Source organism: Miniopterus natalensis, chromosome 5 (assembly GCF_054644295.1).
Source record: "Miniopterus natalensis isolate mMinNat1 chromosome 5, mMinNat1.hap1, whole genome shotgun sequence".
Classification (NCBI taxonomy): Eukaryota; Metazoa; Chordata; class Mammalia; order Chiroptera; family Miniopteridae; genus Miniopterus; species Miniopterus natalensis.
In genome coordinates, this window is record NC_142085.1 from 35,679,928 (window position 1) to 35,707,635 (window position 27,708).

Genomic DNA, 27,708 nt, shown 5'->3' on the forward strand with positions numbered 1-27,708 from the left:
CATGCCTTAACCATCTTTTTAGTTCCTAGATCCCAGCACAGTGCCTGGAACAAAGTAAGTGTTCAGGAAATGTTTGTGAAATTGGATCAAATCTTACAATATTGATAGTTCCCTATCCTACTCTCCTCTTCAAACTCTATTACAGGGTTTCTCAACCTCAGCAATACTGACACTTTAGGCCAAATAATTCTTTATTTTGAGAGGTTATCCTGTGCATTGGAGAATATTTAGCAGCATTCCTGGCCTCTGCCCCCAAGAGGTCAGTGGTGTCACCACCAGTTGTGACAAAGCTATTCCCAGACATTGGCAAATGTACCTTACTGGGGAAAATTGCTGACCCTCCCCCAGTGGAGAACCACTGCTCTAAATATGTTGAAGCACACATATTTAAAATTCATTCTCAATCCCACAACCAACTCCTTAAAACCCAAGGGTGTAGCTCCACAGGGCATCAGCATCAGAGCTGTTTCTGCTGGGTTTTCCATGTTTGCCTTTCAGTCATAAGAAGGATCCAAGGTTCCCTCTTCAAATGCGTATTTTTTATTGTGAATGGACCATTTCTGGGGCCCAAAGTAAAAGAGATACTGCCCCCATAATACTCAGTGCCTTCTGCCTAGATCTCCTAAAGGCAAGTGGCCAGACAGGCTGGTGAAGAAGCCCAGGTTAAATGGTGACTGACAATATCTGAGATCAACAGGGATTGGCAAATTGTACCTTTGTGGGTTCTGGTAAATTTCTGTCATCTTAAAGGGACAGTCTATAGAAGAGATTTTCTCATAGCTTCATATTACAACCTGTTCTCCCCCTAGAACTCTCCCATTCTTCTACAAATGTGATTTTCACCATATTTTCTAGAATTTGTCAAGCATTGCTGAAACATCTTCCTCCTCCTCATCAGAAATGTGGAAGGAGCGACTCTGTCCCCTTTGTACCCTTATGATCATGTAGGACTCTCCATGCTTTTGAAAGAGCAGCTTCTGCCTAGTTCTTCACACCCTCCCCCACTCCTCACTAAGGAAAGAGAGTTTGAAGGTTGTATTGGGAATAGGGAACTGAAAATGAGCAGCTCAACCTTTTCATTTCTTGTTTTTTACTCTGGCTGCCACAAGATGCTGCATGATGTTCTATAGACCCAAACTCTCTCTCAAGTAGTTTCTCCAAAGTCTAGGAGGGAAAGTATAGAAAGCCTGGTGAGGTCATTTATTTACTTATACCAATCACAAAGCTAAATACTTGAAGTCATCTGCCAGACTTTTGTAGGAACTCTGGAGGAGGAGGTGGGAGCTTTATTAATTTGATAGTTGAATGAAATATCCAGATAGACAGACATATTAAGGGCATCTGGAGAAAAAACAGCACATATTGATATTAAGTGTTCTGGGGCAGCCTGGACAGGAGGTGGGCCTTAGCTTTAATATGTTCTATCCATGCAGGTCTCTGAAGCAGCTACAGTCCTGGGGCTAGGGCACTGGAGTAGTTGCTGGGGTTTCTGTGGGCAATCTTCTCCCCACCTACACTAGCTCAGCCTGTCCCCCAGCACTGGTGACATAACCAGTAAGATCTATTGAGTAGCCGAGCTGGGCCTAATTTAGTATGGATATTTGAGTGAGCAGCAATTTTTTGGCTTGAGGTGTAGTATGGCTTCTAGGAACACTTAAGAGCTAGACTACCTGCTCATGGTCCCAGGAGGCTAATGGAACAGGGATTTTTGCCTCATGAAGTTGCCCCTGGGTAATATGGACTTGATTGTTAAACCCAAAAGTTTTGGAGACCAAAAATCTGTAGATGGTGAGAGATAAATCTTTTCCCCTTCTAGCATTCTATTTCTCTCACAAAACAAGACTTCACCATTTTGTCAGTATTGGGAAAAGAAGCTCCTGTCCTTTTCTCTAGGACACTCCTCCCCAAGGGAAGAACAACTCTTCAGCTTGTTGAGTTGAGGAGACAAAGGAACCAAGAGTTATGCCCAGCTTAGCTAGTCCCAAAAAGACAACCCACAAGGTGGGTGTTTTCTGTTCTGCTCTTCTGTCCACAAGGCAGGAGCATTTGTGTGAGGTCTACCTTCTGATGATAGGTTAGAAACTCCTCTCTTTGTGTACTGTCTGTAAAACTCAGCGCACTGGAGGGAGTGGTTCTGGGTAAATGTGTGTACTCTGCAGACCTACCTCTCCTTTGAGGGTCATTCATTCCAAGCTCTAATTTGGGAGAAAAGAATTAGGAAGTTCAAATGATACCATTTATCTGAGCTGAGTTCTCCAATTCAGGTGATTATAATAATAACATAAAACTGATGTTTTGACCTCTATATGTCTTTTACTCCTCAAATCCCTCCAAGGGTGTGAGCAATTACCACCTTCAAATCCAAGTAAATACCAATGCTTATATTTGTTGAGTACCTGGCATGTATCAGACATGATGTGAAGAGCTTTACAGGCATTGCTTCATTTAATCCCCACAATTCTATTATAGGTACACTGTTGTTTCTCCCACCTGACAGATCAGGAAATTGAGGCTTAAAGAGTTGAAATGACATGACCAAGGCCACACACAGCCAGCAACCATGGATCTCAAAAATGAAAGTGGAGCCAGCCTGTTGACTGCATCATATCATGTAATCATCTCTTAGCATTTTAGGAAAAGATGAGAACAGAGCTTCAGTTTATCCTTGTTGCAGAAAATAGAAAATTATAAGACCATCAATCTGTTGTGAATACTGTCTAAAGCAGATCTTGTCTGAGATCTGTCAAACTGAGCTATGCAAAGACTTGACTAAGTTAAAAGTTAGATTATAATAAACTGCTTCAGACTTTAAATTTCTGTATTCTTTTTCACTTATGATACTAATTTCACATATATGGATTTTTTACATGAATCCTGAAGAGTCAATATGGCTAGATCCATCAGCTGGTTCCCTAATTCAGCACCAAACTTTTACTACAATGTGAGAGTATTTTTAACATGTAGCATCATGGGTAATTAATAAATTGTTATTAATTACCCAAAAAGTTGTTATTACTCAATAAATTATAATTACTCAACAAATTGTGATTACTGAGTCAATAGTCCCTATTAGATCTCATTTCATCTTAAAGAATTGCCTTGGGCATTTCATTGGGATTTTGCCTTCACCACTGTATTTTAGCTACTCACATGAGATCATTTTAATTATCACAGAATTACTAAGATGCAAGATAACAAAGTACAGTGGCTTTGTCACCATAAGTATCAATAATAAGATCAATTTGATTTTAGGTTACCAATTTGATAATAATCCTGACAGCTCAGTGCTGAAACCGATAAGCCCTTCAAATTTTACACACATAAACTCTTAGAGAAATGCAAGATAACAGACTGCAAGAGCATGTAACTATCATAATCACATGAGAAATATATCCCAGGCTTTAAGTATACGCAAGGAAATGCTTCTAAAATTCTTATCATTGAAATGTATCCACAATAATTCATGAGCTATTTAATTACAGCTTAATTCTATGTTAGTGTATCATAAAAATGTTGCCTTTGAAAAAAAATGTTAAAGCATGTAAAATGCAAGGATGTGAAGCAGTCACTCTGAGGTTCCCTTCGGAGGGGAGCGCTGGTGTCATGTCTTTACCTCTGAAATTGGTTTCTCATAGACATCCTCTCCTATGGATTTCTCCTGGGCTAGGATGGCGTCCCGGTGCAGGACCCGCAGCACTTTCTCCGGCTCCGCAGACCCGTAGTGAGCCTCTAGGACCTCGGGCTTGGTTTTCTCCGTCTTCAGCATGTGGATCACATCTTCCCTGGCCTGTGATAGAAAGTGCAGCAGAGTCAGATGGTTGGCAACATAAATCACAGGCTAGGCTCGCGAAATCAGCACGGAGCTTGCTGAATACATCCCCCACCTCTTCAGGGTGATTGGCAAATTCGCTGGGTCTTCTGTTCTTAATTTTTACCGAAAGCAGATTGGCAAGCAGATACTCTGCTTCAGGTTGCTAGGAAGCAGGCAGGCAGCAAAGGATTTGTGCTAATATTAACTACATAAAAATTGCTTTTTCTAAGTAGCAATGATTCTAAGAGGGGGTAGGACTGATCCTGGGACACTTACTCCCTTTCAGTGCAGATAAGGTCAGTGACAATTTAAAGTTTTCTAGTTTTCCATATATGCGCAGTGTAGCGTTCAAATCTGGTTTAAAATAAAACCCTGCTCTTCCCATTCTAGTTATAAATCCATGTGTAATTAACAGAAACAGCCTGTACTAGTGTTTCCCATCAAGTGATTTATTTCTCACAGAAACACATGGTTGGGAATTCACATGTTGCTAGACTGGGCTTTTCATGCTAATGTATTCACACTGAAGGTGAAATTTAACCCCTTTAACATGCAGACTGCAAATCAGATGAGTCAGGTTGGTGGCATCAGAGTTGTTCTTTTGCTTTCTTAGCAAAACTTTAGCATCTTGTTGAAGTTCTTGAGAAAACCACATAATTATAGGTTTTATATCATATTGACTATGGTCCCCATCACATAATGCAAATACATCTGGATGTACTTTCTACTGGTTAGTAGTGATTATCTCTCTAGTTATAATAAAGCTGACATTTGCTAAATGTACACCCATCTGGTCATACACTTGTTTTTCTAGTAATGGTGATAAGTATAAAGTATACTGACTTTGTTTTAACTTATACTAAAGAATAAACTGGTTGGCAACAGTGTTCAGTCTGTGACAAAGGAATAGAGTTTCTCCCTGTGCTGTTAACTATGGGTTTGAAATGATAAACCTGGCTTATTATTATGGTGTTCTAAACGTGGGAGCTAACTAGTTAGCCCTGAGATAGCACCATTATAAAGTTGGTCTTTCTTAAGGTTTCTCACTTTTATTGCTAATTCATAGTCTCCAAAATAATCTAATTCCAGATGGCTAAAGACTAATTTATTACAGAAACGTCAATGGACTGGAATTTGCAGATTTTCCCATGTTGTTTCTGCCACATATAATGCGCTCGTTTCAAGACAAAAATGGAAAATGTTAATTTTGAAGAACCTAGTGGTTTGGAATTAGTGAGAAAGTTAAAGTCAGAAATAGTTCAATGGAAAGGCAATGTGTCTCCACGTAGTGTGAAAGGACATAAACACAGATGCGGTGTCAGACGAGGCTGTGCAGTGTCTTTGTACAAGTAAGAAAAGGTGCCAGGAGATATAGCCCAGAGTCAGAGTGCAGCTGGCTCATGAGCAAAGGGTGGGCTGTATTCCATCCCCTATTTATCGCCTCTGCCAGGCTCCTTTGTGCAAGGCATAACCCCATATCTACATATGGTGGCCCTGTACTGAGGGAGCCTCAGGTATGTTTATTGTTATTGGTCTTCAGACAGGAAGTGCTCCTATGTTTATCGCACAGGTGAATCTATATAGCATCTTCTAAAATAATAGTTCTCAAACCTGACTGCAGTGGAATCACCTGGGGAACTTTAAAAAATTCCAATGCCTAGGCCATCCAATTACATTCAAATCTTTAAAAGAAGGAGCTAAGCATTGGTGCTTTTTAAAGCTCTTCAAGTGATTCCAGAGTTAAGAGTATTGTCCCACACTAATCAGTTTAGAGACCTACCAACCATACTGAGTACAAATTCTTGGTATTATCTAATCTAAACTTCCCATTTCAGTTCATTTCCCATCTTTGAGCATATTTCCTTTTACTTTCTTAGAAAGGTGTCACCACCTTACTCCTCACACCCAAGGCCAACCTTTGCTTTGGCCAAAGTCGAAGGAAAACAAGTTGTCTTAAAATAAAAAAAGAGGGAAGAAGGGAAGGGAAGGGAAGGGAAGGGAAGGGAAGGGAAGGGAAGGGAAGGGAAGGGAAGGGAAGGGAAGGGAAGGGAAGGGAAGGGAAGGGAAGGGAAGGGAAGGGAAGGGAAGGGAAGGGAACATAGGAACTGTGAATTTATGGAATGACAGAAAGGAAAATTTGGAATCTCATTTGGAAGTGTAAAAAATGGTGACATTGGAAGATGGGTGACCTAGAAGTCTCAATAACAAACGACTGTCTCTTTTCCATCTTCAAATCAGATGAAGTGGGTTACAGGGCTGAGTGAAAAAGGTGAAGGGATTAAGAAGTGCAAGTTGGCAGTTACAAAATAGTCAAGGGGATGTAAAGTACAGCACAGGAAATTTAGTCAATAATATTGTAGTAACTATGTATAGTGTCAGATGAGTACTAGACCTATTGGGGGATCATTTCATAAGTTATATAAATGTTTAACCAGTATGCTGTACACCCGAAACTAATATAAAATTGAATGTCAACTGTAATTGAAAATATTTTAAAAATATATTAATTAGATGAAGTAAAAGCTGTATTCTAAAGCTCACATTTTAATGTGTGAAATACAAAGACTTGTAGGGCAGACACAGAATGTACTGTCTTTTGCATAATAAAATGAGATTTGGATTCATCATGAAATGTAAATATTTCAAGTTTTCTGCTCTCCTGCTCTCTAAAACAGATTACAGTAGATGTCTAAGAAAGAAACAAAATAAAAACAGAATTCAAAATATTCAGGAAAAAAATTATTACTGAAGCTTAGAAAATAGACTCAATCATATATATACTTGGGTAATTTAGGGGGGGAGAAACAGAAAGACCAAAAGGCAATTGCTTAAAAGATGGACACTAAAATATTATATTGAGACTAGGGCTGCTCGCTCTCTCTCTCTTGCTTATATGTATTTTCTAAATTTTCTACAGTGAACATGAAATCAATTTTATAGAGAGAAACAAAGTTTTACTTTATAAAGAAAGGAGAAATGCTTCATCATTCCTATTTCATATAAATGAAACAGAGGTAAATAATGCAATAGAAAGTTCTCTCTTTTTGAGGTACCAAATGCTGAGAAAGCTGCCTTCACTCTAGTTATAACAAGCCTATGAGAGTGTCTCTGGGGTTTAGCACAAAGAAGAATGTAAAGCCAAACTTACCCAAATGATTATTCTATACTCTGTCTTTGACATTGTCTTGATTCCTTTTATAATTATTTCAAACACAGCAGTAATGCCTCAGATAAAACAGTCACTGACCTGGGTAAGTGTCCTGAAAACATTGCTGTGTAAAGATGATGGGTTTTCCCACCTAATATTGATTCTGATTAGTCATATCCTGACTAGACAGCTGGAGAAATCACAGCAGAACTATTTCCATATGGCATTTCCACAAATGACATCTCTGAAAAAATGTTTATCTCTAATTGTGCATTGAAGTAATTAGAGAATGACTCTCAAATGTAAATCAAATAATCTTGAGTGCATAAAGTATACTGCTAGTTAGCATAAACATACATGATCTGAGCATAGAGGAAATTAAATAAAGCTATCAGACAAATAAAAATTTGAATTAACATGGAAATAATATTTACAGCATGGAATAATAAAGTGAGCCCAGCTTTGAGGAAACTCAGAATTTGTTTCCAATCCCAGCTGTGCATGTGATTTGAACAAGTTGCTAACATTGCTTTGACCTAATTTTATTGTCTGTGAAATAGGATTATAATAACTTTCTTATTCAATTGTTGTTAGGATAAAATAAAATATCAATATATAAAATACCTAGTATAGAACTTGGCCCACAATAGGTGCCAAGTCAACAGTAACAATTTAGTTTCTATTAGGTCCCCATCATTAGAAGCCTTTTTGCTGCCTGGGGCAAAAAGAAATTTTATAAGATATATTTTTCCCTAACAAAATATAATGTTTAAGACTGATATAGTTTTAATAATGTAGACATTTCACAATTTGCCCTTAACATTTTTTCAAAAAGGAATTTTTAAGTCAGAACACCCTCTTTCCAAAAGCTATTTACTCTCCCTGACTCAGTTTCTTTGTCTATAATGTATGGACACCAACCCCTCTATATCACAGGGACAAAGCAAAGCTCTAACAAGATAATGTAAATAATGAGCTTTTAAAACTGTAAATAGGTAGTTATTTCAGTTTAAAAGTTTAAGCCATTTAGTTTAAAAATATGTAAATGTTGTTGGTATTTATCTTCTTGACCAAATCTTCCTATTCTATTTGAAGAAAACAGCTTCTTTCTTTTCAACTGATGTGAAACACCTATTTCTTCTCTCCCTAAAAATGTGCTTATGCTTGGTTTATGCTTGGACTGTATTGTGATATGCTACTGCTACATATACTTCATATTTCATTCTTAGTTTAACAACCGTAGACACTAATTACCAAAGAAAAAGATGCTATGGTGGTGTAACACTGTGCGTTATATTTAGAACCACATTATTCACCATGAACTTACTAAAGCTTTTTAATTGTGATAATAATAATAACAATGGAAGGAAAATAAGTGTTGCTATAAATTACTGCTAATTAAAATAGTTTAATATAGTAAATCAATCATTAATATTGTGGTACCTATTTAATCAATAGGCTAATAAAGATGACTGGACCTCCAGTCAAGATGGCAGCAAAGGTAAAAACAGTACTGGAGTCCTCCCACAACCACATCAAAATTACAACTAAACTACAGAACAACCATCATTCAGAACCGCCTGAAATCTGACTGAATGAAAGTCCTACAACTAGGGAATTAAAGAAGCAGCTACATCAAGACTGGTAGGAGGGGTGGAGACACAGAACAGGCTGGTCCCACACCCAGTGTGGCAGATAAAAATTGGGAGGGATATCTCTGCTGTGGAGATCCTCCAAGAAGTGAGGGATCCCAGCTCCCACACCAGGCCTCCCAGCACAAGATTCCAGTCCTTTCTGGCTATAAAAACCAGCAAGCAGCCCTGGCCATATAGCTCAGTTGGTTCGAGCATTGTCCCAATATGCAAAGGTTGTGAGGTTCAATCCCTGGTCAGGGCACATAAAAGAATCAATAAATTAATGCATCAATAAGTGGAACAACAAATCAATGTTTCTCTCTCTCTCTCTCTCAAAAATCAATAAAGTAAAATAAAATTTTTAAAAACCAGCAGGGATTATGGCTGAGGGAGATGGAGGGCTGCTGAAGTCCCAGGCAGTTCCTCCTAAAGGGCCCACACATGGACTTACTCTAACTCACTCTGCCTGAGATCCAATTTGGGGGCAGCAGCTTGACAGGAACCAAGGACATATGGGGAGGAACTGAATTGTCTGGCATCAGGGTGAGAGGTGGGGGGAGCAGCTTTCTGTCAGACAAAAGTGTTAGAAGAGGCCACTGCTTCTTTTCTGAGGCCCACCCTCATACATACAGAGTCAGCATGAAGCACCAAATCTGAGTCTCCATCAGCCTGGCTCTTATTGTTTGCCCCACCCTGGTGATACCATGAGACCGAATACCACCCAAGATGTGGGCCCACCCAAGCCATTTCCAGTAGCTTTTCCACACAAATGTCCTCTCTCACCTCATATTTCAGACTTTCCTAAAATATCGCAAACAAGCAGCAGCCGGCCCCTGTGCATCTCTTGCTAAGTGACCCCAGGCTTGGCACTAGTGGCATCTGGCCTTGGTTCACAGTATGACCTCTCCTGGGCACCTCCAAGCCCAGCACAAGTAGCAGCCATCTACAGAACTCTCTGTAGCTTGTGTCGGGTGGCCCTAGGCAGGGCACAGGTGGTGGGTGACCTTGCACCTCTTGCGAGGCCCCAGAGCTAGGGCACCTGGTGGACAGCTTCAGACCATGCCAGATTATAATCCTACCACCTCCACAAGTTATACGCTCAAGGAGTGGACTCTCTGAACACCAAAGTCTCACTGAAGCAAGTCCTGCTCTGTAGGGTTGGCTCTTGCACAGCAGCTCCTCCACTATTCCTTCCCAGTGATGCCAACAGCAATAAAGTCTCAACTACAACAGGACAGTGCACAGAACCCACACAAGGGTGAGGGCATGCACCTGGAGAACCCAGCTCCAGCGACTAGGGAGGCTGGGTCACTGGGCCCTACAGGACACCTATTGTGCAAGGCCACTCTACCAAGTCCAGGAGATATAGCAATACATTGAAACAAACATAGGGGAACAGCAAAAATGCAGAGACAAAAAAACAGGTACCAAATGAAAGAACAGGAGAAATTTCCAGGAAAAAAACTAAATGAAATGGAGGCAAGCAAACTAACAGATACAGAGTTCAAGACAATGGTTATAAGGATGCTCAAGAAACTCAGTGAGAAGTGCAACAGCATGAAAAATGACATGGAAGCCATAAAGAAGAACTAGTCAGAAATGAAGGTTACACTAAAATGAAGAATAATTCACAGGGAATCAACAGTACAGTGGATGAAGCCTAGAATCAAAACATCTGGAATACAAAGAAGCAAAACACCCAATCAAGACAGCAAAAAGAAAAAGAATCCAAAAAAATGAAGATAGTCTAAGGAGCCCCTGTTTACAACATTCTCATCATGGGGATACAGAAGGAGAAGAGAGGGAGCAAGAAATTGAAAACCTATTTGAAAAAATAGTGCCAGAAAACTTCCATTACCTGGTGAAGTAAATAGACACACAAGTCCAGGAAGGCCAGAGCCTCAAACAAGACAAACCCAAAGAGGCCCACACCAAGCCACATAGTAAATAAAATGCCAAAGGTTAAAGACAAAGAGAGAATCTTAAAAGTAGCAAGAGAAAAGCAGTTAGTTACTTATAAGGAAGCTTCCATAAGACTGTCGGCTGATTTCTCAGTAGAAACTTTGCAGACCAGAGGGATTGGCAAGAAATATTTAAAGTGATGAAAAATAAGGACCTACAACCAAGATTACTCTACCCAGCAAAGCTTCCACTTAGAATCAAAGGACATATAAAGAGCTTCCCAGACAAGGAAAAGCTAAAGGAGTTCATCACTATCAAACCAATATTACATGAAATGTTAAAGGGTCTTCTTTAAGAAGAGGAAAATATATATATAAAAAATATGAACAATAAAATGGCAATAAATACATATCTATCAACAAATGAATCTTAAAAAACAAACAACAGAAAACACACAAAAATAAACAAAGAAACAGTACAGAAACAGACTCATAGATACAGAGAGTATTTTGATGGTTGCTGGATGGAAGGGGTGTTGGGGGATGAGTGAAAAAGGTGAAGGGATTAAGAAGTACAAATTGGTTGTTACAGAATAGTCATGGAGATGTAAAGTACAGCATAGGGAATGTTGTCAGTGATGTTCTGGTAACTATGTGTGGTGTCAGATGGGTGCAGGGAGAGTTGTATGGTGTCTGGTCACTGGGATGTACACTTGGAACTAATATAATATTGTATGTCAACTGTAACTGAAAAATAAAAAATTATTTTAAAAAATGATGACTATCACGATCACAGCAAATTTTTACACCACTTTAAAGATGCATGATTCATTCTATGTAAATAAGAGCCTACATTTTGGGGACAAAACCACTTGACATCTCTATTTTGAAAACCTTGTTAATTTTTGTATAAAAGAATTAAAAATGTAAGAAAGTTCCTGTCTTTAAACATTACTATTTTTCACACAGAAGCTTTATCAGAAGCAAATGGTTAAAGTTCTAGGATCCTGGGGAGCTGCTAAGTAGACCACTATATTTAAATATTTGCGAAGAGACCCAAAGGGAAGAATACTTTAAGAGGACTCTAGAAAAGGGAGAGGAAAGGGGGTCAAAGGAGAAGAGACATAATAATAATGTTCAATTTATTTAGTCCTGATGATGGAGGGGAGTAAGTATGAGATAAGGGTAAGGGTATAGAAACAGACATAGAGGCATCACATCCTTCTCTTCTCTTCTCTTCTACATGGTTCCTCTTTGTGCCAAGGAAGGCATATGGAGGCCAAGAGCAAAGGTGTCCTGTAGAACTGAAACTGGACCAGGTGGAGCAAGGTGGTGTCTCAACTAACTGCATAAGGAGCTGATTCAAAACATGTGAGGGCAGCAAAGAGCTACTCTGCAAAGCCAGGGCCAAAGGTGAGTGTGCTTCATCTTATAAAGTCAGGGAAGGGTGACTGAGGTTTGCTGAGAGTTAGGGATGGAGGGACAGGATAAGACACAGAACAGGTGGAGCCCACACAGGTGGCATAGTTCAAAAGAGGGCTAAATCCAATCATTCATTCAATAAATATTTGTGGACCTTGACAATGTGCAATGCATTGTATTCAGTATTGGACATATAATTTCATCCTCAGAGATTCAAGTCTACAGGGATATCGGCAAACATTTGAAAGACATTTACAATATAACATGATAAACCTTAGGATGGAGGAGTTACAGGGAGCTAAGAACTTCATTAGAATAATACTTGACTTGAAATTGAGCTAACAAAGGAGGCTTTGTGGAGGAAGTGACCCAGAATCTCACAAGTACTTGAGCCAGAGAAATAGAGAAGTAGTTAGGATGAGAGTGTTCTTGGCCAAGAGAAGACTAGGCAAAGGCCAACATGAAGCTAAAGTGATACCAATGGGCAACACATGAAAAGCCATGCAAACCGGGCCGTGAGTCTGCATTTTATCATGGAACAGCAAGCAGCCTTAGCATTTTTAAGAAGCAGGGCACTGACATAATCAGATTTGGGTGGTATTAAAAATGTAGAAATTCTGAATCAGCAGGTCTGTTGGTGCAGCCCAGGAACTGAGATTTAAAATATCTCTGCAGGTGGTTGCAAAGCACAGTCACGCTTAGAAACCATTGCTATAGGACAGATAAACCAATTCACCACCATAAGCGCTTAGAACATTTGCTGCGCTAGCTCAAGGTTCCCGTCAGGGTTATGTGACTCCAGGAGACTTCCTTGCCCCAGAGCTGCTCGTGTTTTCACTGTTTTATCAGTTCCACTGATCCTTCTTCACCAAGGAATCACAGTCACTTTAGACCAGTCATTTAAACCAGAAGGGTCCCTGGAAACTGTTGGAAGTGTTTGCCAGTTCTGGGCAAACAATGGTGACCAACTGTCCCAGTTTGCCTGGGACTAAGAGCGGGGACCCATAAAATGGGGCTTTTGAAAATCAGAACAGTCCCAGGCAAACTGGGATGAATTGGTCATCTTAAGACAAACACCAAGTGGACAGAAGAGCAGGTATTCCAGAATGTCCTGGCATCTAGCAGGGCAGCCATAGTGGGCTTAGTGTGCTCAGGAACTGAGTTTCATTGACAGTGTTTCCAAAACAGCTTTCTTCAAAGGCAAAATGCCATTAATCATGATTATGCCTGGTGACAATTTTAACTGTTTTCCAAACTTGTGGGATTTTTTTTTTATTTGGGGGAAAAACCCAAAGTGAGTAGGAAAGAATGCTGAGTTCTTATACCCATGTGACATAGCTTTCCCCACATTTCTAAAATGAGTATGTGCATAATTCTGGGAGGACAGGGTGGAATCAAAATGAGCCTTGGAGCCTTGAGTTAAACATGGTGCATCCTCCTGAAGCATGAATATTACTTAAAGACTTGGGGTGGGTAGTAGTTTAAAACTCTTTCTAGCCCTGGCCAGTGTCGCTCAGTGGTTAGAGCATCAGTCACCACACTGAGGGGTCACGGGTTCAATTCCCGGTCAAGAGCACATACCTAGGCTGCAGGTTTGATCCCTGGCCCTAGTCGGGGTACATGCTGGAGGCAAACAATAGATGTGTCTCTCTCACATCAATGTTTCTCTCTTTCTCTCCTCTCTCTCTCTCTCCTTCTCCCTCTCTCTTTTCCACTCTCTCTAAAAAGCAATGGACAAAAATATCCTCAGGTGAGAGTTAACAACAACAACAAAAAAACCCTCTTTCTAAACATTAATACACTTTTAGTATTCACTTGAATGTTTAGGGGAAAACGCAAGATTTAAAAAACATTTGCTTGAGGCAGATAGCTTGGGACAAATTCTTAGATGATGCCACCGTGACCCGCAGTATGGTGGTCCAGTCACCTAGGCTGAGAGGGAGCACGTCTAGGTGGGAAGTTTGATAAGCCTGCCCCTACCTTCTGACACTGCACACCTCGAGCAAGATAATTCCCTGCAAACAGCTGCTGCCCTTAAATGGTAGAAGCATTTTTGAGGAAAGAATAAATCTCTTTCTATGCTTATGGAAGAACCAGAACGTCACAGCTCCTAAACACTATCACTCCTTTGTATCATTTAGTTAACTACCTAAATATGGTCTTATTGCTGCAGTGAGCCAAGGAATCCTAGAAAAGATAATCCTGGGAGACAAATGCATGCCCATTTTGCGAATGCTTTCCCATTCTGGGAACTCTACTCAATGTTCTGTATCTGTTTAAATAAAGTGATTTATTAGTTTACTTGTCTATTTCTTTATTAGGCTGTGAGCTGCTTTGAGGACAGGGAGGGCTGTGTCTACAGCGTTTACTAAGAGCGTCTGCCCACATGATAGGCACTCAGCAAATATTTGTTGAAATAAAGAGAAGTGAAATAAGTGATGTGAAGTCAAAGAGGCATAAACCAGCACTGAAAATTTAACAATCTTAACTGCTTAGCCTTGTTTAAAAGAGCTAAACAATTACATTTTGTTAACTTCTACTCTTTCATCTGACATTCTTGTCTACAATTTAGGAGTCACTTTGTTCTTCTTAAGTTTATTCCAAAAGTAAATATGTAAACTGAATAAGGAAAAGACAGCTCATTCCAGAATGCTGGAACAGAAAATAGAGTATCTTTAAATCTCAGACAAATTGAGTTATACTATTTATCCAAGTTAGGTAAATATGAAATTATAAATGTATCACAAGAAATAAAAGCTATGTAATTTATGATGGTAATAGCTATTACTATAGAAATGAAACCCATTTTTCCTCCAGAATTTTAGAAAACAGATTTAACATGATTAATAACACAACAACATACAAGGAGAAGATTTAGGCATAGTTAGTTTAAAGGACCATTGAAGCTAAAAATGTGTCTTTTGGTTTCTCTGGAGAAATTTCTCTCCACAACTATGTAGTCAATAGTAGCTTAATAGTCCCTATACAGCTTGTTCATTTCTAGCACTTCAGATTGAAAATCATCTAAAAGAAATCTTTTATTAAAATATCACGAACAAATGCTATTTCTCATGTTAAAACTTGCTTTTATTATCACTATGATGTTTGAATTTTTAAAAGTAAAATTCCTCAAAATCCCAATGGTGTGTTTTTTTTATAGAAATAGAAAAATCCATCCTAAAATGCACATGAAATTTCAAGGGACTCTAAAGAGCCAAAACAATCTCATAAAAGAACAAAGTTGGAGGCCTCACACTTCTCATTTCAAAACTTACCACAAAACTACAATAATTTAAACAGTGTGGTACTGGCATAGATACAGACATAGAGGCCAGTAGAATAGATTATTGAGCCCATAATTAAACTCTAGCATAGGTAGTCAAATGATTTTCGATAAGGATGCCAAGACTATTCAATGGGAAGAGGACAGTCTTTTCAACAAATGATATTGGGAAAATGGGATATCCACATGCAAAAAAATGAAACTGAATTCTTACCATATACCATATACAAATACTCAAAATGAATCAAAGGCCTAAATGTAAAAGCTAAAATGCTTAGAAGAAAACATAAGGGAAAAACTTCATGACACTGGATTTAGCAATGATTTCTTACATATGACACCAAAAGTACAGACAACAAAAGAAAAAATAGATAAACTGAACTACATTCAAATTTAAAACTTCTCTTTATCAAAGAACACAAACAATGGAGTGAAAAGCCAACCACAGAATGGGAGAAAATGTTTACAAATCATATATATATATATATATATATATATATATATATATATATATATATATATATATATATAGACTATATAAAGAATGCATACTACTCAGCAACAAAAACAACCTAATTAAAAAGTGGGCAAAGGCCTTAAATAGACATTTCTCCTAAGAAGATATATAAATGGCCAACAAGCACATGAAAAGATACTCCAGATCACTAATCATTAGGGAAATGCAAATATAAAGCACAGTAAGTTTTCACTTCACACTCACTAGCATGGCTATCATTCAAAAAACAGAAAATAAGTATTGGCAAGGTTGTAGAGAAACTGGAATGCTTGTGTACTGCTGGTGAAAATGTAAAATAGTTTAGCCAGTATGGAAAACAGTATGGTGGTTCCGCAAAGAGTTAAAAATAGGTTACCATATGGCTGAGCAATTCCACTTCTGGGTACCTACCCAAAAGAATTGAAAGCAGATACACTCATGTTCATAGCAGCATTCTTCAAACAGCCAAAAGGGGGAAACAACTCAAGTATCCATTGACAGATGAATGGATAAACAAAATATGGTACACACACAATGCAATGTTATTTTGCATTTAAAAAGGAAGGAAATGCTGACACGCTACCACATGGGTGAACCTGGAAAATAACGATGCTAAGGGAAATATGGTAGTCACAAAAGGACAGCTGCTACATGATTCCACTAATACAACATACTTAGAAGAGTTAAATTCATAGAGATAGGAAGTCAAATGGTGGTTTTCAGGGGTAGGGGAGAAAGACAGGTAGAATTGTTGTTTAATGGGTACAGAATTTCAGGTTTGCAGAATGAAAGATTCTGGAGCTGGATGGTGGTGATGTTGCACAACAAGGTGGATGCATTTAATGTAAGTGAACTGTACACTTAAAAATGGTTAAAATGTTAAATCTTAGGTATATTTTACCATATATATTTTTTAAGTTAAAAGTACTTTGTTCACACCCAAAAAAATTCCAATAAAGAAAGAAAATAAAAATCATCCTCAATCTTTTGCCTAGAGATTATCACTTAAAAAAACAAAAAGAATTCCATGTAATAAATTATAAAAGTGCAATCAGCCCTAGCTGGGTTTGCTCGGTGGTTAGAGCATCGGCCCGCATACTGAAGGGGCCTGGGTTCGATTTCAGCCAAGGGCATGTGCCTCAGTTGCAGACTCGATCCCTGCCCCAGTCAGGGCACGTGCAGGAGGCAACCAATCGATGTGTCTCTCTCACATCTCTCTCTTTCCCTTTTACTCTCTCTGGAAAGCAATGGAAAAAATATCCCTGGTGAGGATTAGAAAAAAAAAAGTGAAGTCATATTTTTCTTGTGGTTAGTTAGCTGAAAGACACAGTCAGTCATGGATTTAAACACATTTTCATTACTTATGTGCTTTTCTTCATTTTTCTTTTTTACACATATTGGGATATTAATAGTACGACAGCTGCTGTGTCCTGGATTAGAAATTAGATAAGGTCATAGGTTCCCCCATGCAGTGCTATGATTTTACATTGTATAATTTCTTAAATTCCAAAAGACTACAACCTTTTTGTTCTAGGCTAATAAAGACCTTGGGCAGAGCCCTTAAATTTCCCACCCCTATATGTAACCAGGTCCAGCAGTTAGAGTCTAGCTTTCTGTGAACCAGCTGAGAAGCTGAATTCCTTAAAACATGAGAGGAGCCCTTGCTAAGGCACAACTAGGTGATTACTTTCTCACTGCGGTTGTTTATCCAGGTCCATGAATTTAATCCCATCCACATAAACCAGCCAGACGAGATCCAGGACAGATAAAGCATCTGTAGCAGATCTGGTACCAGACATCTCTCCGGGCACAGACGTCTCTGGTATACACAACTCTGCTTATTAAGCTAAATGTTCTTCACATCCTTGCTTTTGCCTATGATTGTCTCCCTTTCAGATGGTTTCTAAAAGTTCCTTTTCAAGCTTGAGTGAAACCCTCCCGATGTAATCCTGTCCGGAGGAGTGACTGGCAGCCTGGCCCTGCCACAGGGCCATTTGCGCGAGGAATCAAGGCTCTTCCTGAGAAAGAGCTCATCGCAGAGGAGGAAGGGCACGGTGCTGGTGGGAGGACAACGGAGCAGGGCCAGAGGGGAAGGGCGAGGCTGAGTGCAGCACAGTGCCTGTCACTCAGACTCCCCTCCAGCCCAACCCCGAGGCCCGTGCCTGAGTCCCAGCGCAAGGGGCTGCCTGAAAGGACTCACCGAGTAACTAGAGGAATTGGTGAATCAGAATTCACGCCGTCGAGCCTCAGGAACGGGGGAAGGCAGGAAGGGGCAGCTGTCCCTGTGTCCTGTATCACACTCTCAGGGTAGACCCCAGTCCGAGCAGCCCTCGAGCAGACGTAACTGGCATAAACCGAAGAGCAAGCACAGTGCTGGCCGAGCTTCCAGCAGGCCCTTCCAGGGGCCGCCGCATGACCACCCTGGGCCGCAGTGGGAAAAAGGGCAAAATGCCAAATGCCAAGTGGTCGCCCAGTGAACATATGTGGGTCATCCTGTGAGGGCTTCTAGCCTATTCCCTCAGAGCAGGTGGGGCAGAGGCAGGAGAGAAAAAAGATAGCTTAGTTTCTTTGATTTTATTTTTAGCCTCTGACTGGTAAGGGCTGAAAAATATGAGTAATACTTTTTCAAAAGAGAAAATATTTCAATCAAACAAGATAAGACTACATTGTCTAGATAAAATTGTACATGAGGTTTATTTGACTCACATGACACTGAGTTCCTTTATTTGACTCACATGACATTGAGTTCCTTTGGATTTGTTGTGGGTTTTGGAGTGTTCAATTCAGCCCCTGACCTAAGTGAGTTCTATATTTATAACATGCATTTGGCCAACTTAGAACAAGTAGAGTTTAATGTTTTGAACAAAAATCCAAGAAAAGCTCAGCCATTATTAACTTACAGGGAATGTAATACTGGATATTTACTTCTGTAAGTAATCAAGGGTTAGCACTGTACACACTAAAGCTTTTTCATTGTAAAGGTTTGATAATAAGAACACCCTGAAATGAATTATAAAGTCCCTCCCCTCATACAAAATATAATGTACATAAGTTCATGTTTTTTTGAGAACTCATGGTGGTCATCTAAGTATCAATTATTCTGGTGTAGTGAAGATGCATATTGTTATGTGGTTCCTTAACCCACTGCTTTTTATCTTTCTCTTTAAACACGTTTCTGATGTAAACTTAGAGCTAGTTTTTTTGCTTATTTTCACTCCTACTCAAGAGAATGCAATGTGGTAGAAAGAGCACATGCTTGGGAATCTTGAGTTAGAAACATGCATCAGCGCTACTGCTAGTATGGCTTTGAACAAGTTAGCTTCTCTGAACTCAGTTTCTTTATCCGTGAAATGGGCACAGCAGTAGCTACCTTACAGGTTTTACATGAGCTAATGTCTAAAGTTACCTGGCAAATGTTAGTTACCCTGCCCTTTGAGAATCAAACAGACAAATTATGACTCTGCCCTTTTACTATAGCTATGTGATCTTCGGCCAGTTAGCTCTGAACTTCAGTTTCCCCACCCGCATGAGAATGAAATATATGTGACGCGACTAAAATAGCTCTTGGAATGCTGTAGATGCCCGATAAAGTCAATTTCCTCTTTTCTCATAAGAGTGAATTGGCTGATGTGGAATTGCTGGATCTACTGGACAACATAACCAAAAGCCTTCCCACAAACTGAACCAGCAAGCCAAAGGCTAAGGCTTTTCTCGTCACTCTCGCTCTCAGTATTCTGTGACTGCTCAAACCACTCCTAACGACATCTGAGATTCTTATGCCATAAACCTGACAGACAACTGGCAACCCGCGTTGGCTCGCCCTGTGCTTCTGAGCCTCCTGCACAATTTGTTGATGTGATTTGAAGGAGCAGCTCCCTCTCTAATTCGAGAATTTGTTTCCTCTAGAGTCTCTTGTTTCTTCATCACCACTGTCAAAAGATTATATTGCAACAGAAATGACTTACCTTTTTTTTTTCCTCTAAATTTTTCTGAGTATTCTATTTAAAACCTAGCATCAATAAGAACAACGTTAGATAGCACAGCTTGTGCTGGCACTCATGCGGAAAGCAGGCATTGCCTATCAATGAAGGTGCAATCAAAGTCAAGCCCTTTGATTTAGGAAAATAAAATAAAAATAAGTACAAAAAATAGATTTGATAATTTTTTAAAATTATGTCTTTGATGTTTAATAAAATCTCTATCAGTGCTTCAGTGTTTCTACTTGGAATATTTATTTATTTATTTATTTATTTATTTATTTATTTATTTATTTATTTATTTATTTAAAGAAAGGAGATCCCTGAAAAGCCATAAAACTTCTACACTATTTGTTATTTGCCAACTGCTTTTTATGAGCTGTATTTGGCCTTCTAGTGCCCCATCACAATTTGAAACGCCTAATCTACACTTTCAAAGAGAAAATGTAGTTGATTACATTCACTTCTACAGTTATTTTTCTTTTTCATTGCATTGGATCAGAGATTCGGCACATTCAAAAAATTTTTAGACAAGAAAATCTCATGGGCATTGGTACCTACATCCAGTGGTTAGGAGCTATTTGATGCTCTGCAATTTGAGAATGGGCATAACATTTATTCAACTGCCATTTCTGATGCTCGATGCTTCCCTAATTACTGTACTCACCGCTTTGTCATTACAATTGCCCATTTCCTCCCTGAGAGCTCAGTGAAGGCAGAGGCCTCTTGTTCTCTTCTGTGTCCCTAGACCCTACCATAGTGACCGACACAAGTAGGTACTTGATGAACATCTGTTAAATGTATGAATAAAGTGCATCTGTGCTGTGTGTATGTATTCTACTTAACCAATGTCAGTTTCCTGTGTTTCCCTTTCTCTAAGCACTTACAATTTCTCCTCTGAGGAGAACAGCTTTTTAAATATCTACTTCCTACCTTCCACTAGAGAAAGCTTAGATTCCAAAAGATATTGGCTTATTACTTTCATCAATGTTCATGAAATTCTTATCAAATCTCCCCATGATTCAGTTTCCTTATTGTATATTAGGAACAAATAGAAATGAAGTACAGTTGATTCTCATTATTTACAGTAGTTATTTCCTGTAAAGTTACCAAAAACACTGAATTAGAAAACACTGAATCATTGTTCATGAAATTATTGTCAAATCTCCCCATGATTCAGATTCTTCATTGTATATGAGGAACAAATAGAAATGAAATGCAGTTGATTCTCATTATCTGCAGTAGTTATTTTCTGTAAAGTTACCAAAAACACTGAATTCAAGGACAGTGAATCATTGCTCCTGGGAGAAATAAAGTTCCCTCAAGCCTCTCGTCATGACATTTTCACCAACAAATCAATACATAACCTCATTTTATGTGTTTTTCTGTTTAGAGACGAATGAATGAATGAATGAATGAATGAATGAATGAATGAATGAATGAATGAATACACATGGATGGATATCTGAATTCTGGATAAAGTAAACACTTTCTCTGGAATGACGAAAAAGATTAGAGCTTCTACAAGTAAAAATGCTATCATAGCCAATTAAATAGCAAAAAAAGTGGAAATATTTTTAACAACTATGACAGATATAGGGCAACTATCCTCAATTATGAAAGTTTATGTATATCAATAAGAAAAACTCTACCTGGCCGCATGGCTCAGTGGTTGAGCATCGACCTAGGATCCAGGAGATCATGGTTCGATTCCCGGTCAGGGCACATCCTCAAGTTTCGAGCTCGATCCCCAGTGGGGGCGTGCAGGAGGCAGCTGATCCATGACTCTCTCATCATTGATATTTCTATCTCTCTCTCTCCCTCTCCCTTCCTCTCTCTGAGATCAGTAAAGACATATTTAAAAACAAATAATAATAAGAAAAACACTAAGGCTCAATAAAAAAATGTATACAAAAGGTATAAATAAGACAATTCACTGATATATGACATGTTCATCAGGAAATAGTTCAACTTAATTAACAACTAAAGAAATGTAAATTAAAGCAATGATGAGGTACCACTGCTCATCCCTAAGTCAAGACATATTTTAGAACTATAACAATTACTACAAGTGAGAATTTGACTAATGAGAATTCTCATAATTTTGTTGGGAAGTCATATGAACTCTGGAAAACAATTTGGCAACAGATGCACATAAGAGACCTTTAAAATATTCATACCTTTTAGTTGAGAAGTTTAACAGGAAGAACAAAGATTGGTACACAAATATGTTCATTGCAATGTTGTTTATAACAGTAAAAAATTAGAAACAAACAAAATATTCAGCAGTAAGGAAATATTTTAGTAAAATATAATATTTCCATAGGATAAAATATTTTATAGGCTTTAAAAATTATATTTCAAAGGATGTTCAATGATGTGGGAAATGCTTATAATAAATACATATTGAAATCTGTATGTACACTGTGCTTGCAATTATGTTTCTTCAACTTTTTCAGTTTTATTTTCCTAAGGAGACTTTTTAGATATGTTTTTCCTAATGGCTCCCCTAGTGCAATTTTAATACCTCAGATATACTGTATATCTGTTTATGTGCTGTGGTCTTTTTGAGGGCCACAAACCATTGTAACATCTAAAATTTCTTTAACCCCATCTAAGAACTAGTTTTTACCCAGTTGAGAACAATAGCACTCTCATTGAGAATACATGTTCTAAATAATCTTTGCTGAACTGGTTTTGCTTTGAAAATCAGATAAAATAGTTTTAAAAAGAAAGTTCTAGGATGGGTAGTTTCAACTTAGAGTGATACATCTCTCATAGTAGAATTTCTGGTCCTCTGATAACCTGAAATTTTGAAGCACTGATCTTTCTTTCATGCCTAAAATTGCTTATATAGGTAAATATCTATTCCAACTACTACGTCTGATTCTATATATGTAATACATGAAGCTAACATATTTTCCGGGAAGGACAGGGTTGGATTTAGTAACAACCAATACTTACATTGCAACCTAGTGTGAACAAAATTCTTTTCTGAGGTATTATCTTTTATTTCTCTTAATTCCATTTTACAAATTAAAAAAAAAAAAAATGAAGGCTCAAAGAAATTAAATAGCTTGCCCAAGGTCACATGACTCATAAGAAACATAGTTATGTGACTTCAAAATATTTATTCTTTCCATTAGCAATTGCTGTGGGGGTCAGTAACAGTTTTCTGTGAAAATATGACATAAGCACAAAGCAAGGGAAGGTCCTGGAATGAAATTCGCTGGGTTATATTTCCTGTACTGACATTCATCCACAAATGGTACCGCCACCATCTGATCCAATTTCCCCGCACTAAATAGCTTGATCGGCTTGCCGGGATCTTGCCAACATTTTTTGAGCAGTGTCATCTCTTTAGTAACTTCCCTAAAAATGCTGCGCTTCTACCTTCAGGCCAGAGCATGTGAGGCGGTGAACCCAGTCCTGTAAACTTACTTCTCCGACTCTCCAAGACCCCTTGCCAAGCCACCGCTGCTGGAAGACAGCCCTAGAGCATGACTCCTTGCAATACACTTTGAAGTAGATAAAATATTCACTCATGGACATCTGTCTGTTATTTCCTGCACTCACAGCTTTGTTCTTCTTTATTGCCAGAGAATTCTATGGATGATGTCACTTTTCTCTGAAGAGAACAGGCCGTCGGAGCTTTTCACTGACATAATTAATTATCTGTAGCTTGATTCGGAGCCAGAAAATTCTCAAGGCACAGCCCCCAAAAGAATTAACTCTACTGTGCTTGCTATTCTTAAACTTTTAAAGAGACAGGGCACCATATCTTTTTTTCTCTCAGACACTGATAATGGTAGTGTTGTTCAGTGATATCAAGTAACAGAAAGTGAACTGGGGCACTATTCTATGATTTCACAAGGAAGACCTTCGCTTCAATGGGTAGCGAACTCTAAAGGTCGCTACAGATCAAGTACACAAAGCAGAGCTTTTAGGGCTTAGTCTTAAATGCTACAGGAATGCATCACAATTACTGAATAGACTCTTTGGGGGATCTTGTGAATCTGCAGCCAGAGAAATGAGATCTCAACCCAGGCTAACCATGTTAAACTATCTACAAGGTGAAAAGCTTCAGTCTACCAGTAACAAAAGTCTAAAACATGAATATATTTAAACTTCACAAAGATATAAGGAATTGCCGGAATAGAGGCTCTAGATTTTGAGAATTTTCACCTATGGCTCTATATAGGTCTAAAGCAAATTAGCCAATTCATCAGAAAGTGTCACTCTCCACTCTGCTGGATTTCAAGGTTATGTTAATGAGTTATTACTTGTCTCTTTAAAACTGGGGCTGGATGGGGAATGATCAACACTGCGGATGCCATAAAGTAGTGGAGGGGCTGTGATGGAATCAGCGCACTTGAGTTCTAGCCCTGCTCTTCACTAGGTGAGTGGTAAGGTATAATCCTGGAAATCTTCCAACCTTCTCAAGTCTGATGGAAATTGCAATATCTTATCTAACATAAAGGAGCAACTAGATTTGAATATGCATAAAAATATTGCCCACCTCCTCCAAAAGGAATTGCTATTTATGGCCTCTTCTGCTGCCTTGATTCTCCACAAACTTGTTTAAACTGCACTCTCTAGGATTAATTTTGTTGGGTAAATTATCTCTTTATATCTACTCTAGAAATTTAAAAAATTTTAAATTATAAATGTAATAAATGTTGAGTATTTAAAAAATCAATCTTATAAAATCAACATTAAAAAAAGGTGAAGGTGCAGTCACATCTCCCCCAAATTCCACTCCCCAGGGCTAATTCTATTAAAAATTTAAAGTGGATTTTTTCCTAATTGCTTTATGTATTTATTTTATACAGATGTCAACAAACACACACACATTCTTTGTGTGTGTGTGTGTCTTGTCTTAATATTTTGATCAGTTAATAGTAACTGGAAACGTGCAAAGTGCTTTGCAAACAGTTTTAAACGTCATAATAACCTTATCAGATAGATACCATTATTATCACCATTTTATAGATGAGAGATCTGAGGAAGGCACAAAGAAATTCAGTGAGTTGCCCAAAGTAGCGCAATTAATAAGTGATGGTGTCAGGATGCTAATCTAGGCAACCGACCCCCAGAACTGGGGTTATACTTTATAAAGTCTCCATATATATATGTATTATTATAGGATGTCTCAAATACATACCACTTTATTTTTTATTGAAATATAATGTAAAGCTCAAGAAGAATGAAATGCTATTGATGCTAATACTAATTTTACTAAAACTAAGAGTTATGTCTTGCTTATTTGTTTTTCAATAAATTGATCAGGTTGCCTCTATTTTTATATGTCCATCTCTCAACTTAGTCTTTTTCAGTTTTCTCAACGCTTCTTACTTGAATCTTCAACCCAAGTTTAGATCAAACTAAAGAGAAAAATCAAATAATTGTGTTGGACAAGACTTCCACAAGGCTGAATTTGTTTGAAATAAAGATCTCTACTATGATTGTGCCTGTAGTAATTAAATAAAATCTTTACCAAACATCTCTCTGATTTGTCCTGTTCCCTCCTTTAGATAAAAGTGGAAGGGAGTAGCTACTGCTTTGCTTTTCACTGGTACCAGCACATAACATACAGGGAACAGGTGTTTTCTCCTTCCTTTTTCCCTCCCTTTTTCCTTCCTTCCTCCTATTTATTAACTACTCATTTAGCAGCTCTATGTAAAATTGCTATTCTGCTGGTTATTGCGATGGATCCCAAACAACTAGGACACAATCCTGTGCTTGTATGACTTTATAATCCAATAGAAATGAGATTTGGGAAGATAATTCCTATAGCTATTTGTTCATCAAGCCACCTTTTGGAAGAAAAGATGAGAGAAAAGTCTCAGAGCATGGTGTAGGGAAGTCATGAGGAATGATTAACTTTAGTTAACAGTTTTTTGACCAACCTAAATCGCTCCAAGCCTTAGCAGAACATTTGATTCATAGAATCAGAGATATTTAGAGTAGGACAGAACTTTAACCACTTAATTTACTGCTAAGGAAACACAGTTTCAGGGAAGTCAGTGATTTTCCCAAGGAGTACAACTAACTGGTTGTTGATTACATGTTAGAACTCAGATCTCCTGATTCTCAGATGAGAGATCTCTCCATTATACTAAATCATTAGTAAATACATTGCAACAATCTCAAGCAGGAATCAATCCATATGCTAATTAATTCATTTTAAAAATGTGAAATGAGCAATATTTTAGGCCAGGTCAATTTTTTTAAATAAATATTTGATTGCCATTGGGCATAGTTGAAGGAATCCTGACATGCTCTAAAATCAATATCCTAAAAAAGTAATTGACATTTCACTGAAATTTGTGTATTCAAATACATTATTTGTCTATTCGCAATTGGAATGTGGTTGCTGAGCTCAAAATATGTGAGTCAATATTTTTACCTGAATTTTCAGATCGGTGCATATGTAAAGTATTATTTACAAGCAAGCTTTTTCCTCATATGCAGTTCCTACAGCCAACCAAATTTTTTTTTTACAAAGTCTTCTTGAGGAAAGATGTTGAACAAACTAGATTTTGTTATAAGCCTATCAGCAAACACTGCCAATAACCAGTCATCATTTAAAGTGGGATCACTCTGGTTAAGCAGATTATATATCATGGTCTCATTACTTTAGACGCTTAGGAATTTTTTTTATGACAGTCTAAGCTTGAGCTTTATCAGACAGCGTGATATTGGTTCTGATATTTAAAAATGTCTGTTTTACCAGCTTGTATAATGTTCCCAGCGCATCAGCTATTTCACAATAAATGACTAAGAACCACTGGCCAACATTCATATTAATAGCTGGGAACTTTCAGGAAAAGTGCTTTCTTGATTACGGTAGGGTCAATAAAATGGCTCATGATCCCCTTAGTTATTTCAAACTCCTGCTGCTTATTTGTAGTTATCAAGGTGCCAAATACTATTGTTTCAGACAATTGATATGCACTGACCTCTACTGAGTTTCTGTGTTAGGAACCTTAACTGAGCTGCCGTGATCTTGCTCCACCATCCACAAGCTAATGGTCAGATGAAAGCGTGGTGAAGATGACTCAATAGACGAGGCAGGTGGGTGAGATCAGACAATCAGTGCTGCCAGATTTCTCGATGCTGAACTCATCATTTTATGTTCAACGCTGGCCGATCTTAAATAATATTATAGGAATATCCCTAGATTTCCTTCCAATTTCTCCAGGACCTTCAAGGGAAATAAACACGAAACCTGAATGCCCTCTTTCTGCAGCCACTCTTCACACATGCTTAATTCCAAGAGCTAATTTTGCAAGGCACCGTGGAGCCACAGCAATACAGGCTCAGTCTTTCCAGCTGAAGTTCTGGGGGCCCTCTCACAGATGGTGTCATATTCGTGGGGATCATTTCTGAAGGCTTGCATCCCTAGATGACTTAACCACAGAAAAGCCATTTGAAGCATCTCTTGCTGACATGTCTGGCATTGCTTTTTCTAGCCACAGCGCCTAAGGACTCACCAAAGCCATAAATAAAGTAAACAATTATGTATTTCTGATATTGTAGCGGCTAGAACAAAGGCACTTGGTACATTAGGTACAAGTAAAAAACCCAGAGAAAACTCACCTCCCAAACTCAAACTGCATTGGGCTCTGCCATCATCTTTCCTAATCCTATATCTCACCCATCCCTTCCCTTGAAATTCTTTCACTGTGTTCTTTGAAACTCAAGTTCAACTACAAGCCACTTCTTCTACATTCACAAACTCTTCTGAGAATGTTCCCTTCACCTCCTTGCTCTAAGGCAGTGATTTTCAAATTTGACTGCACATTGGAATCATGTAAACATTTTTTTAAATACTGACTCCCACCTCCTACTTCCAGGGGTTGTTATTTGGTCTGGAATGTGGCCCCAGCATCTGCAGACAACTTTGAGAACCACTTCCCTAAGGAAACTCTGCCACGCCCCTGAGAACACTGCTCCCCCAAAAGCCCTCAGAGAAAGGAAATAGTTTCTTTCCCATTCTCTTTGTACCAATGGACCTGGAGGAGGAGCACATT

At 38.5% G+C, this 27,708-nt stretch overlaps 1 protein-coding gene across 1 annotated transcript in view; it reads right to left on the bottom strand.

The window, feature by feature from the left end:
• Window positions 1-27,708, bottom strand: part of FILIP1 (filamin A interacting protein 1) — a 162,019-nt gene that overhangs the window by 44,515 nt on the left and 89,796 nt on the right. The window contains exon 3 of the mRNA XM_016207372.2: window positions 3,614-3,787. Within this exon, the coding sequence (XP_016062858.2) occupies window positions 3,614-3,787 (174 nt within the window). The remainder of the gene's footprint in view (window positions 1-3,613; window positions 3,788-27,708) is intronic.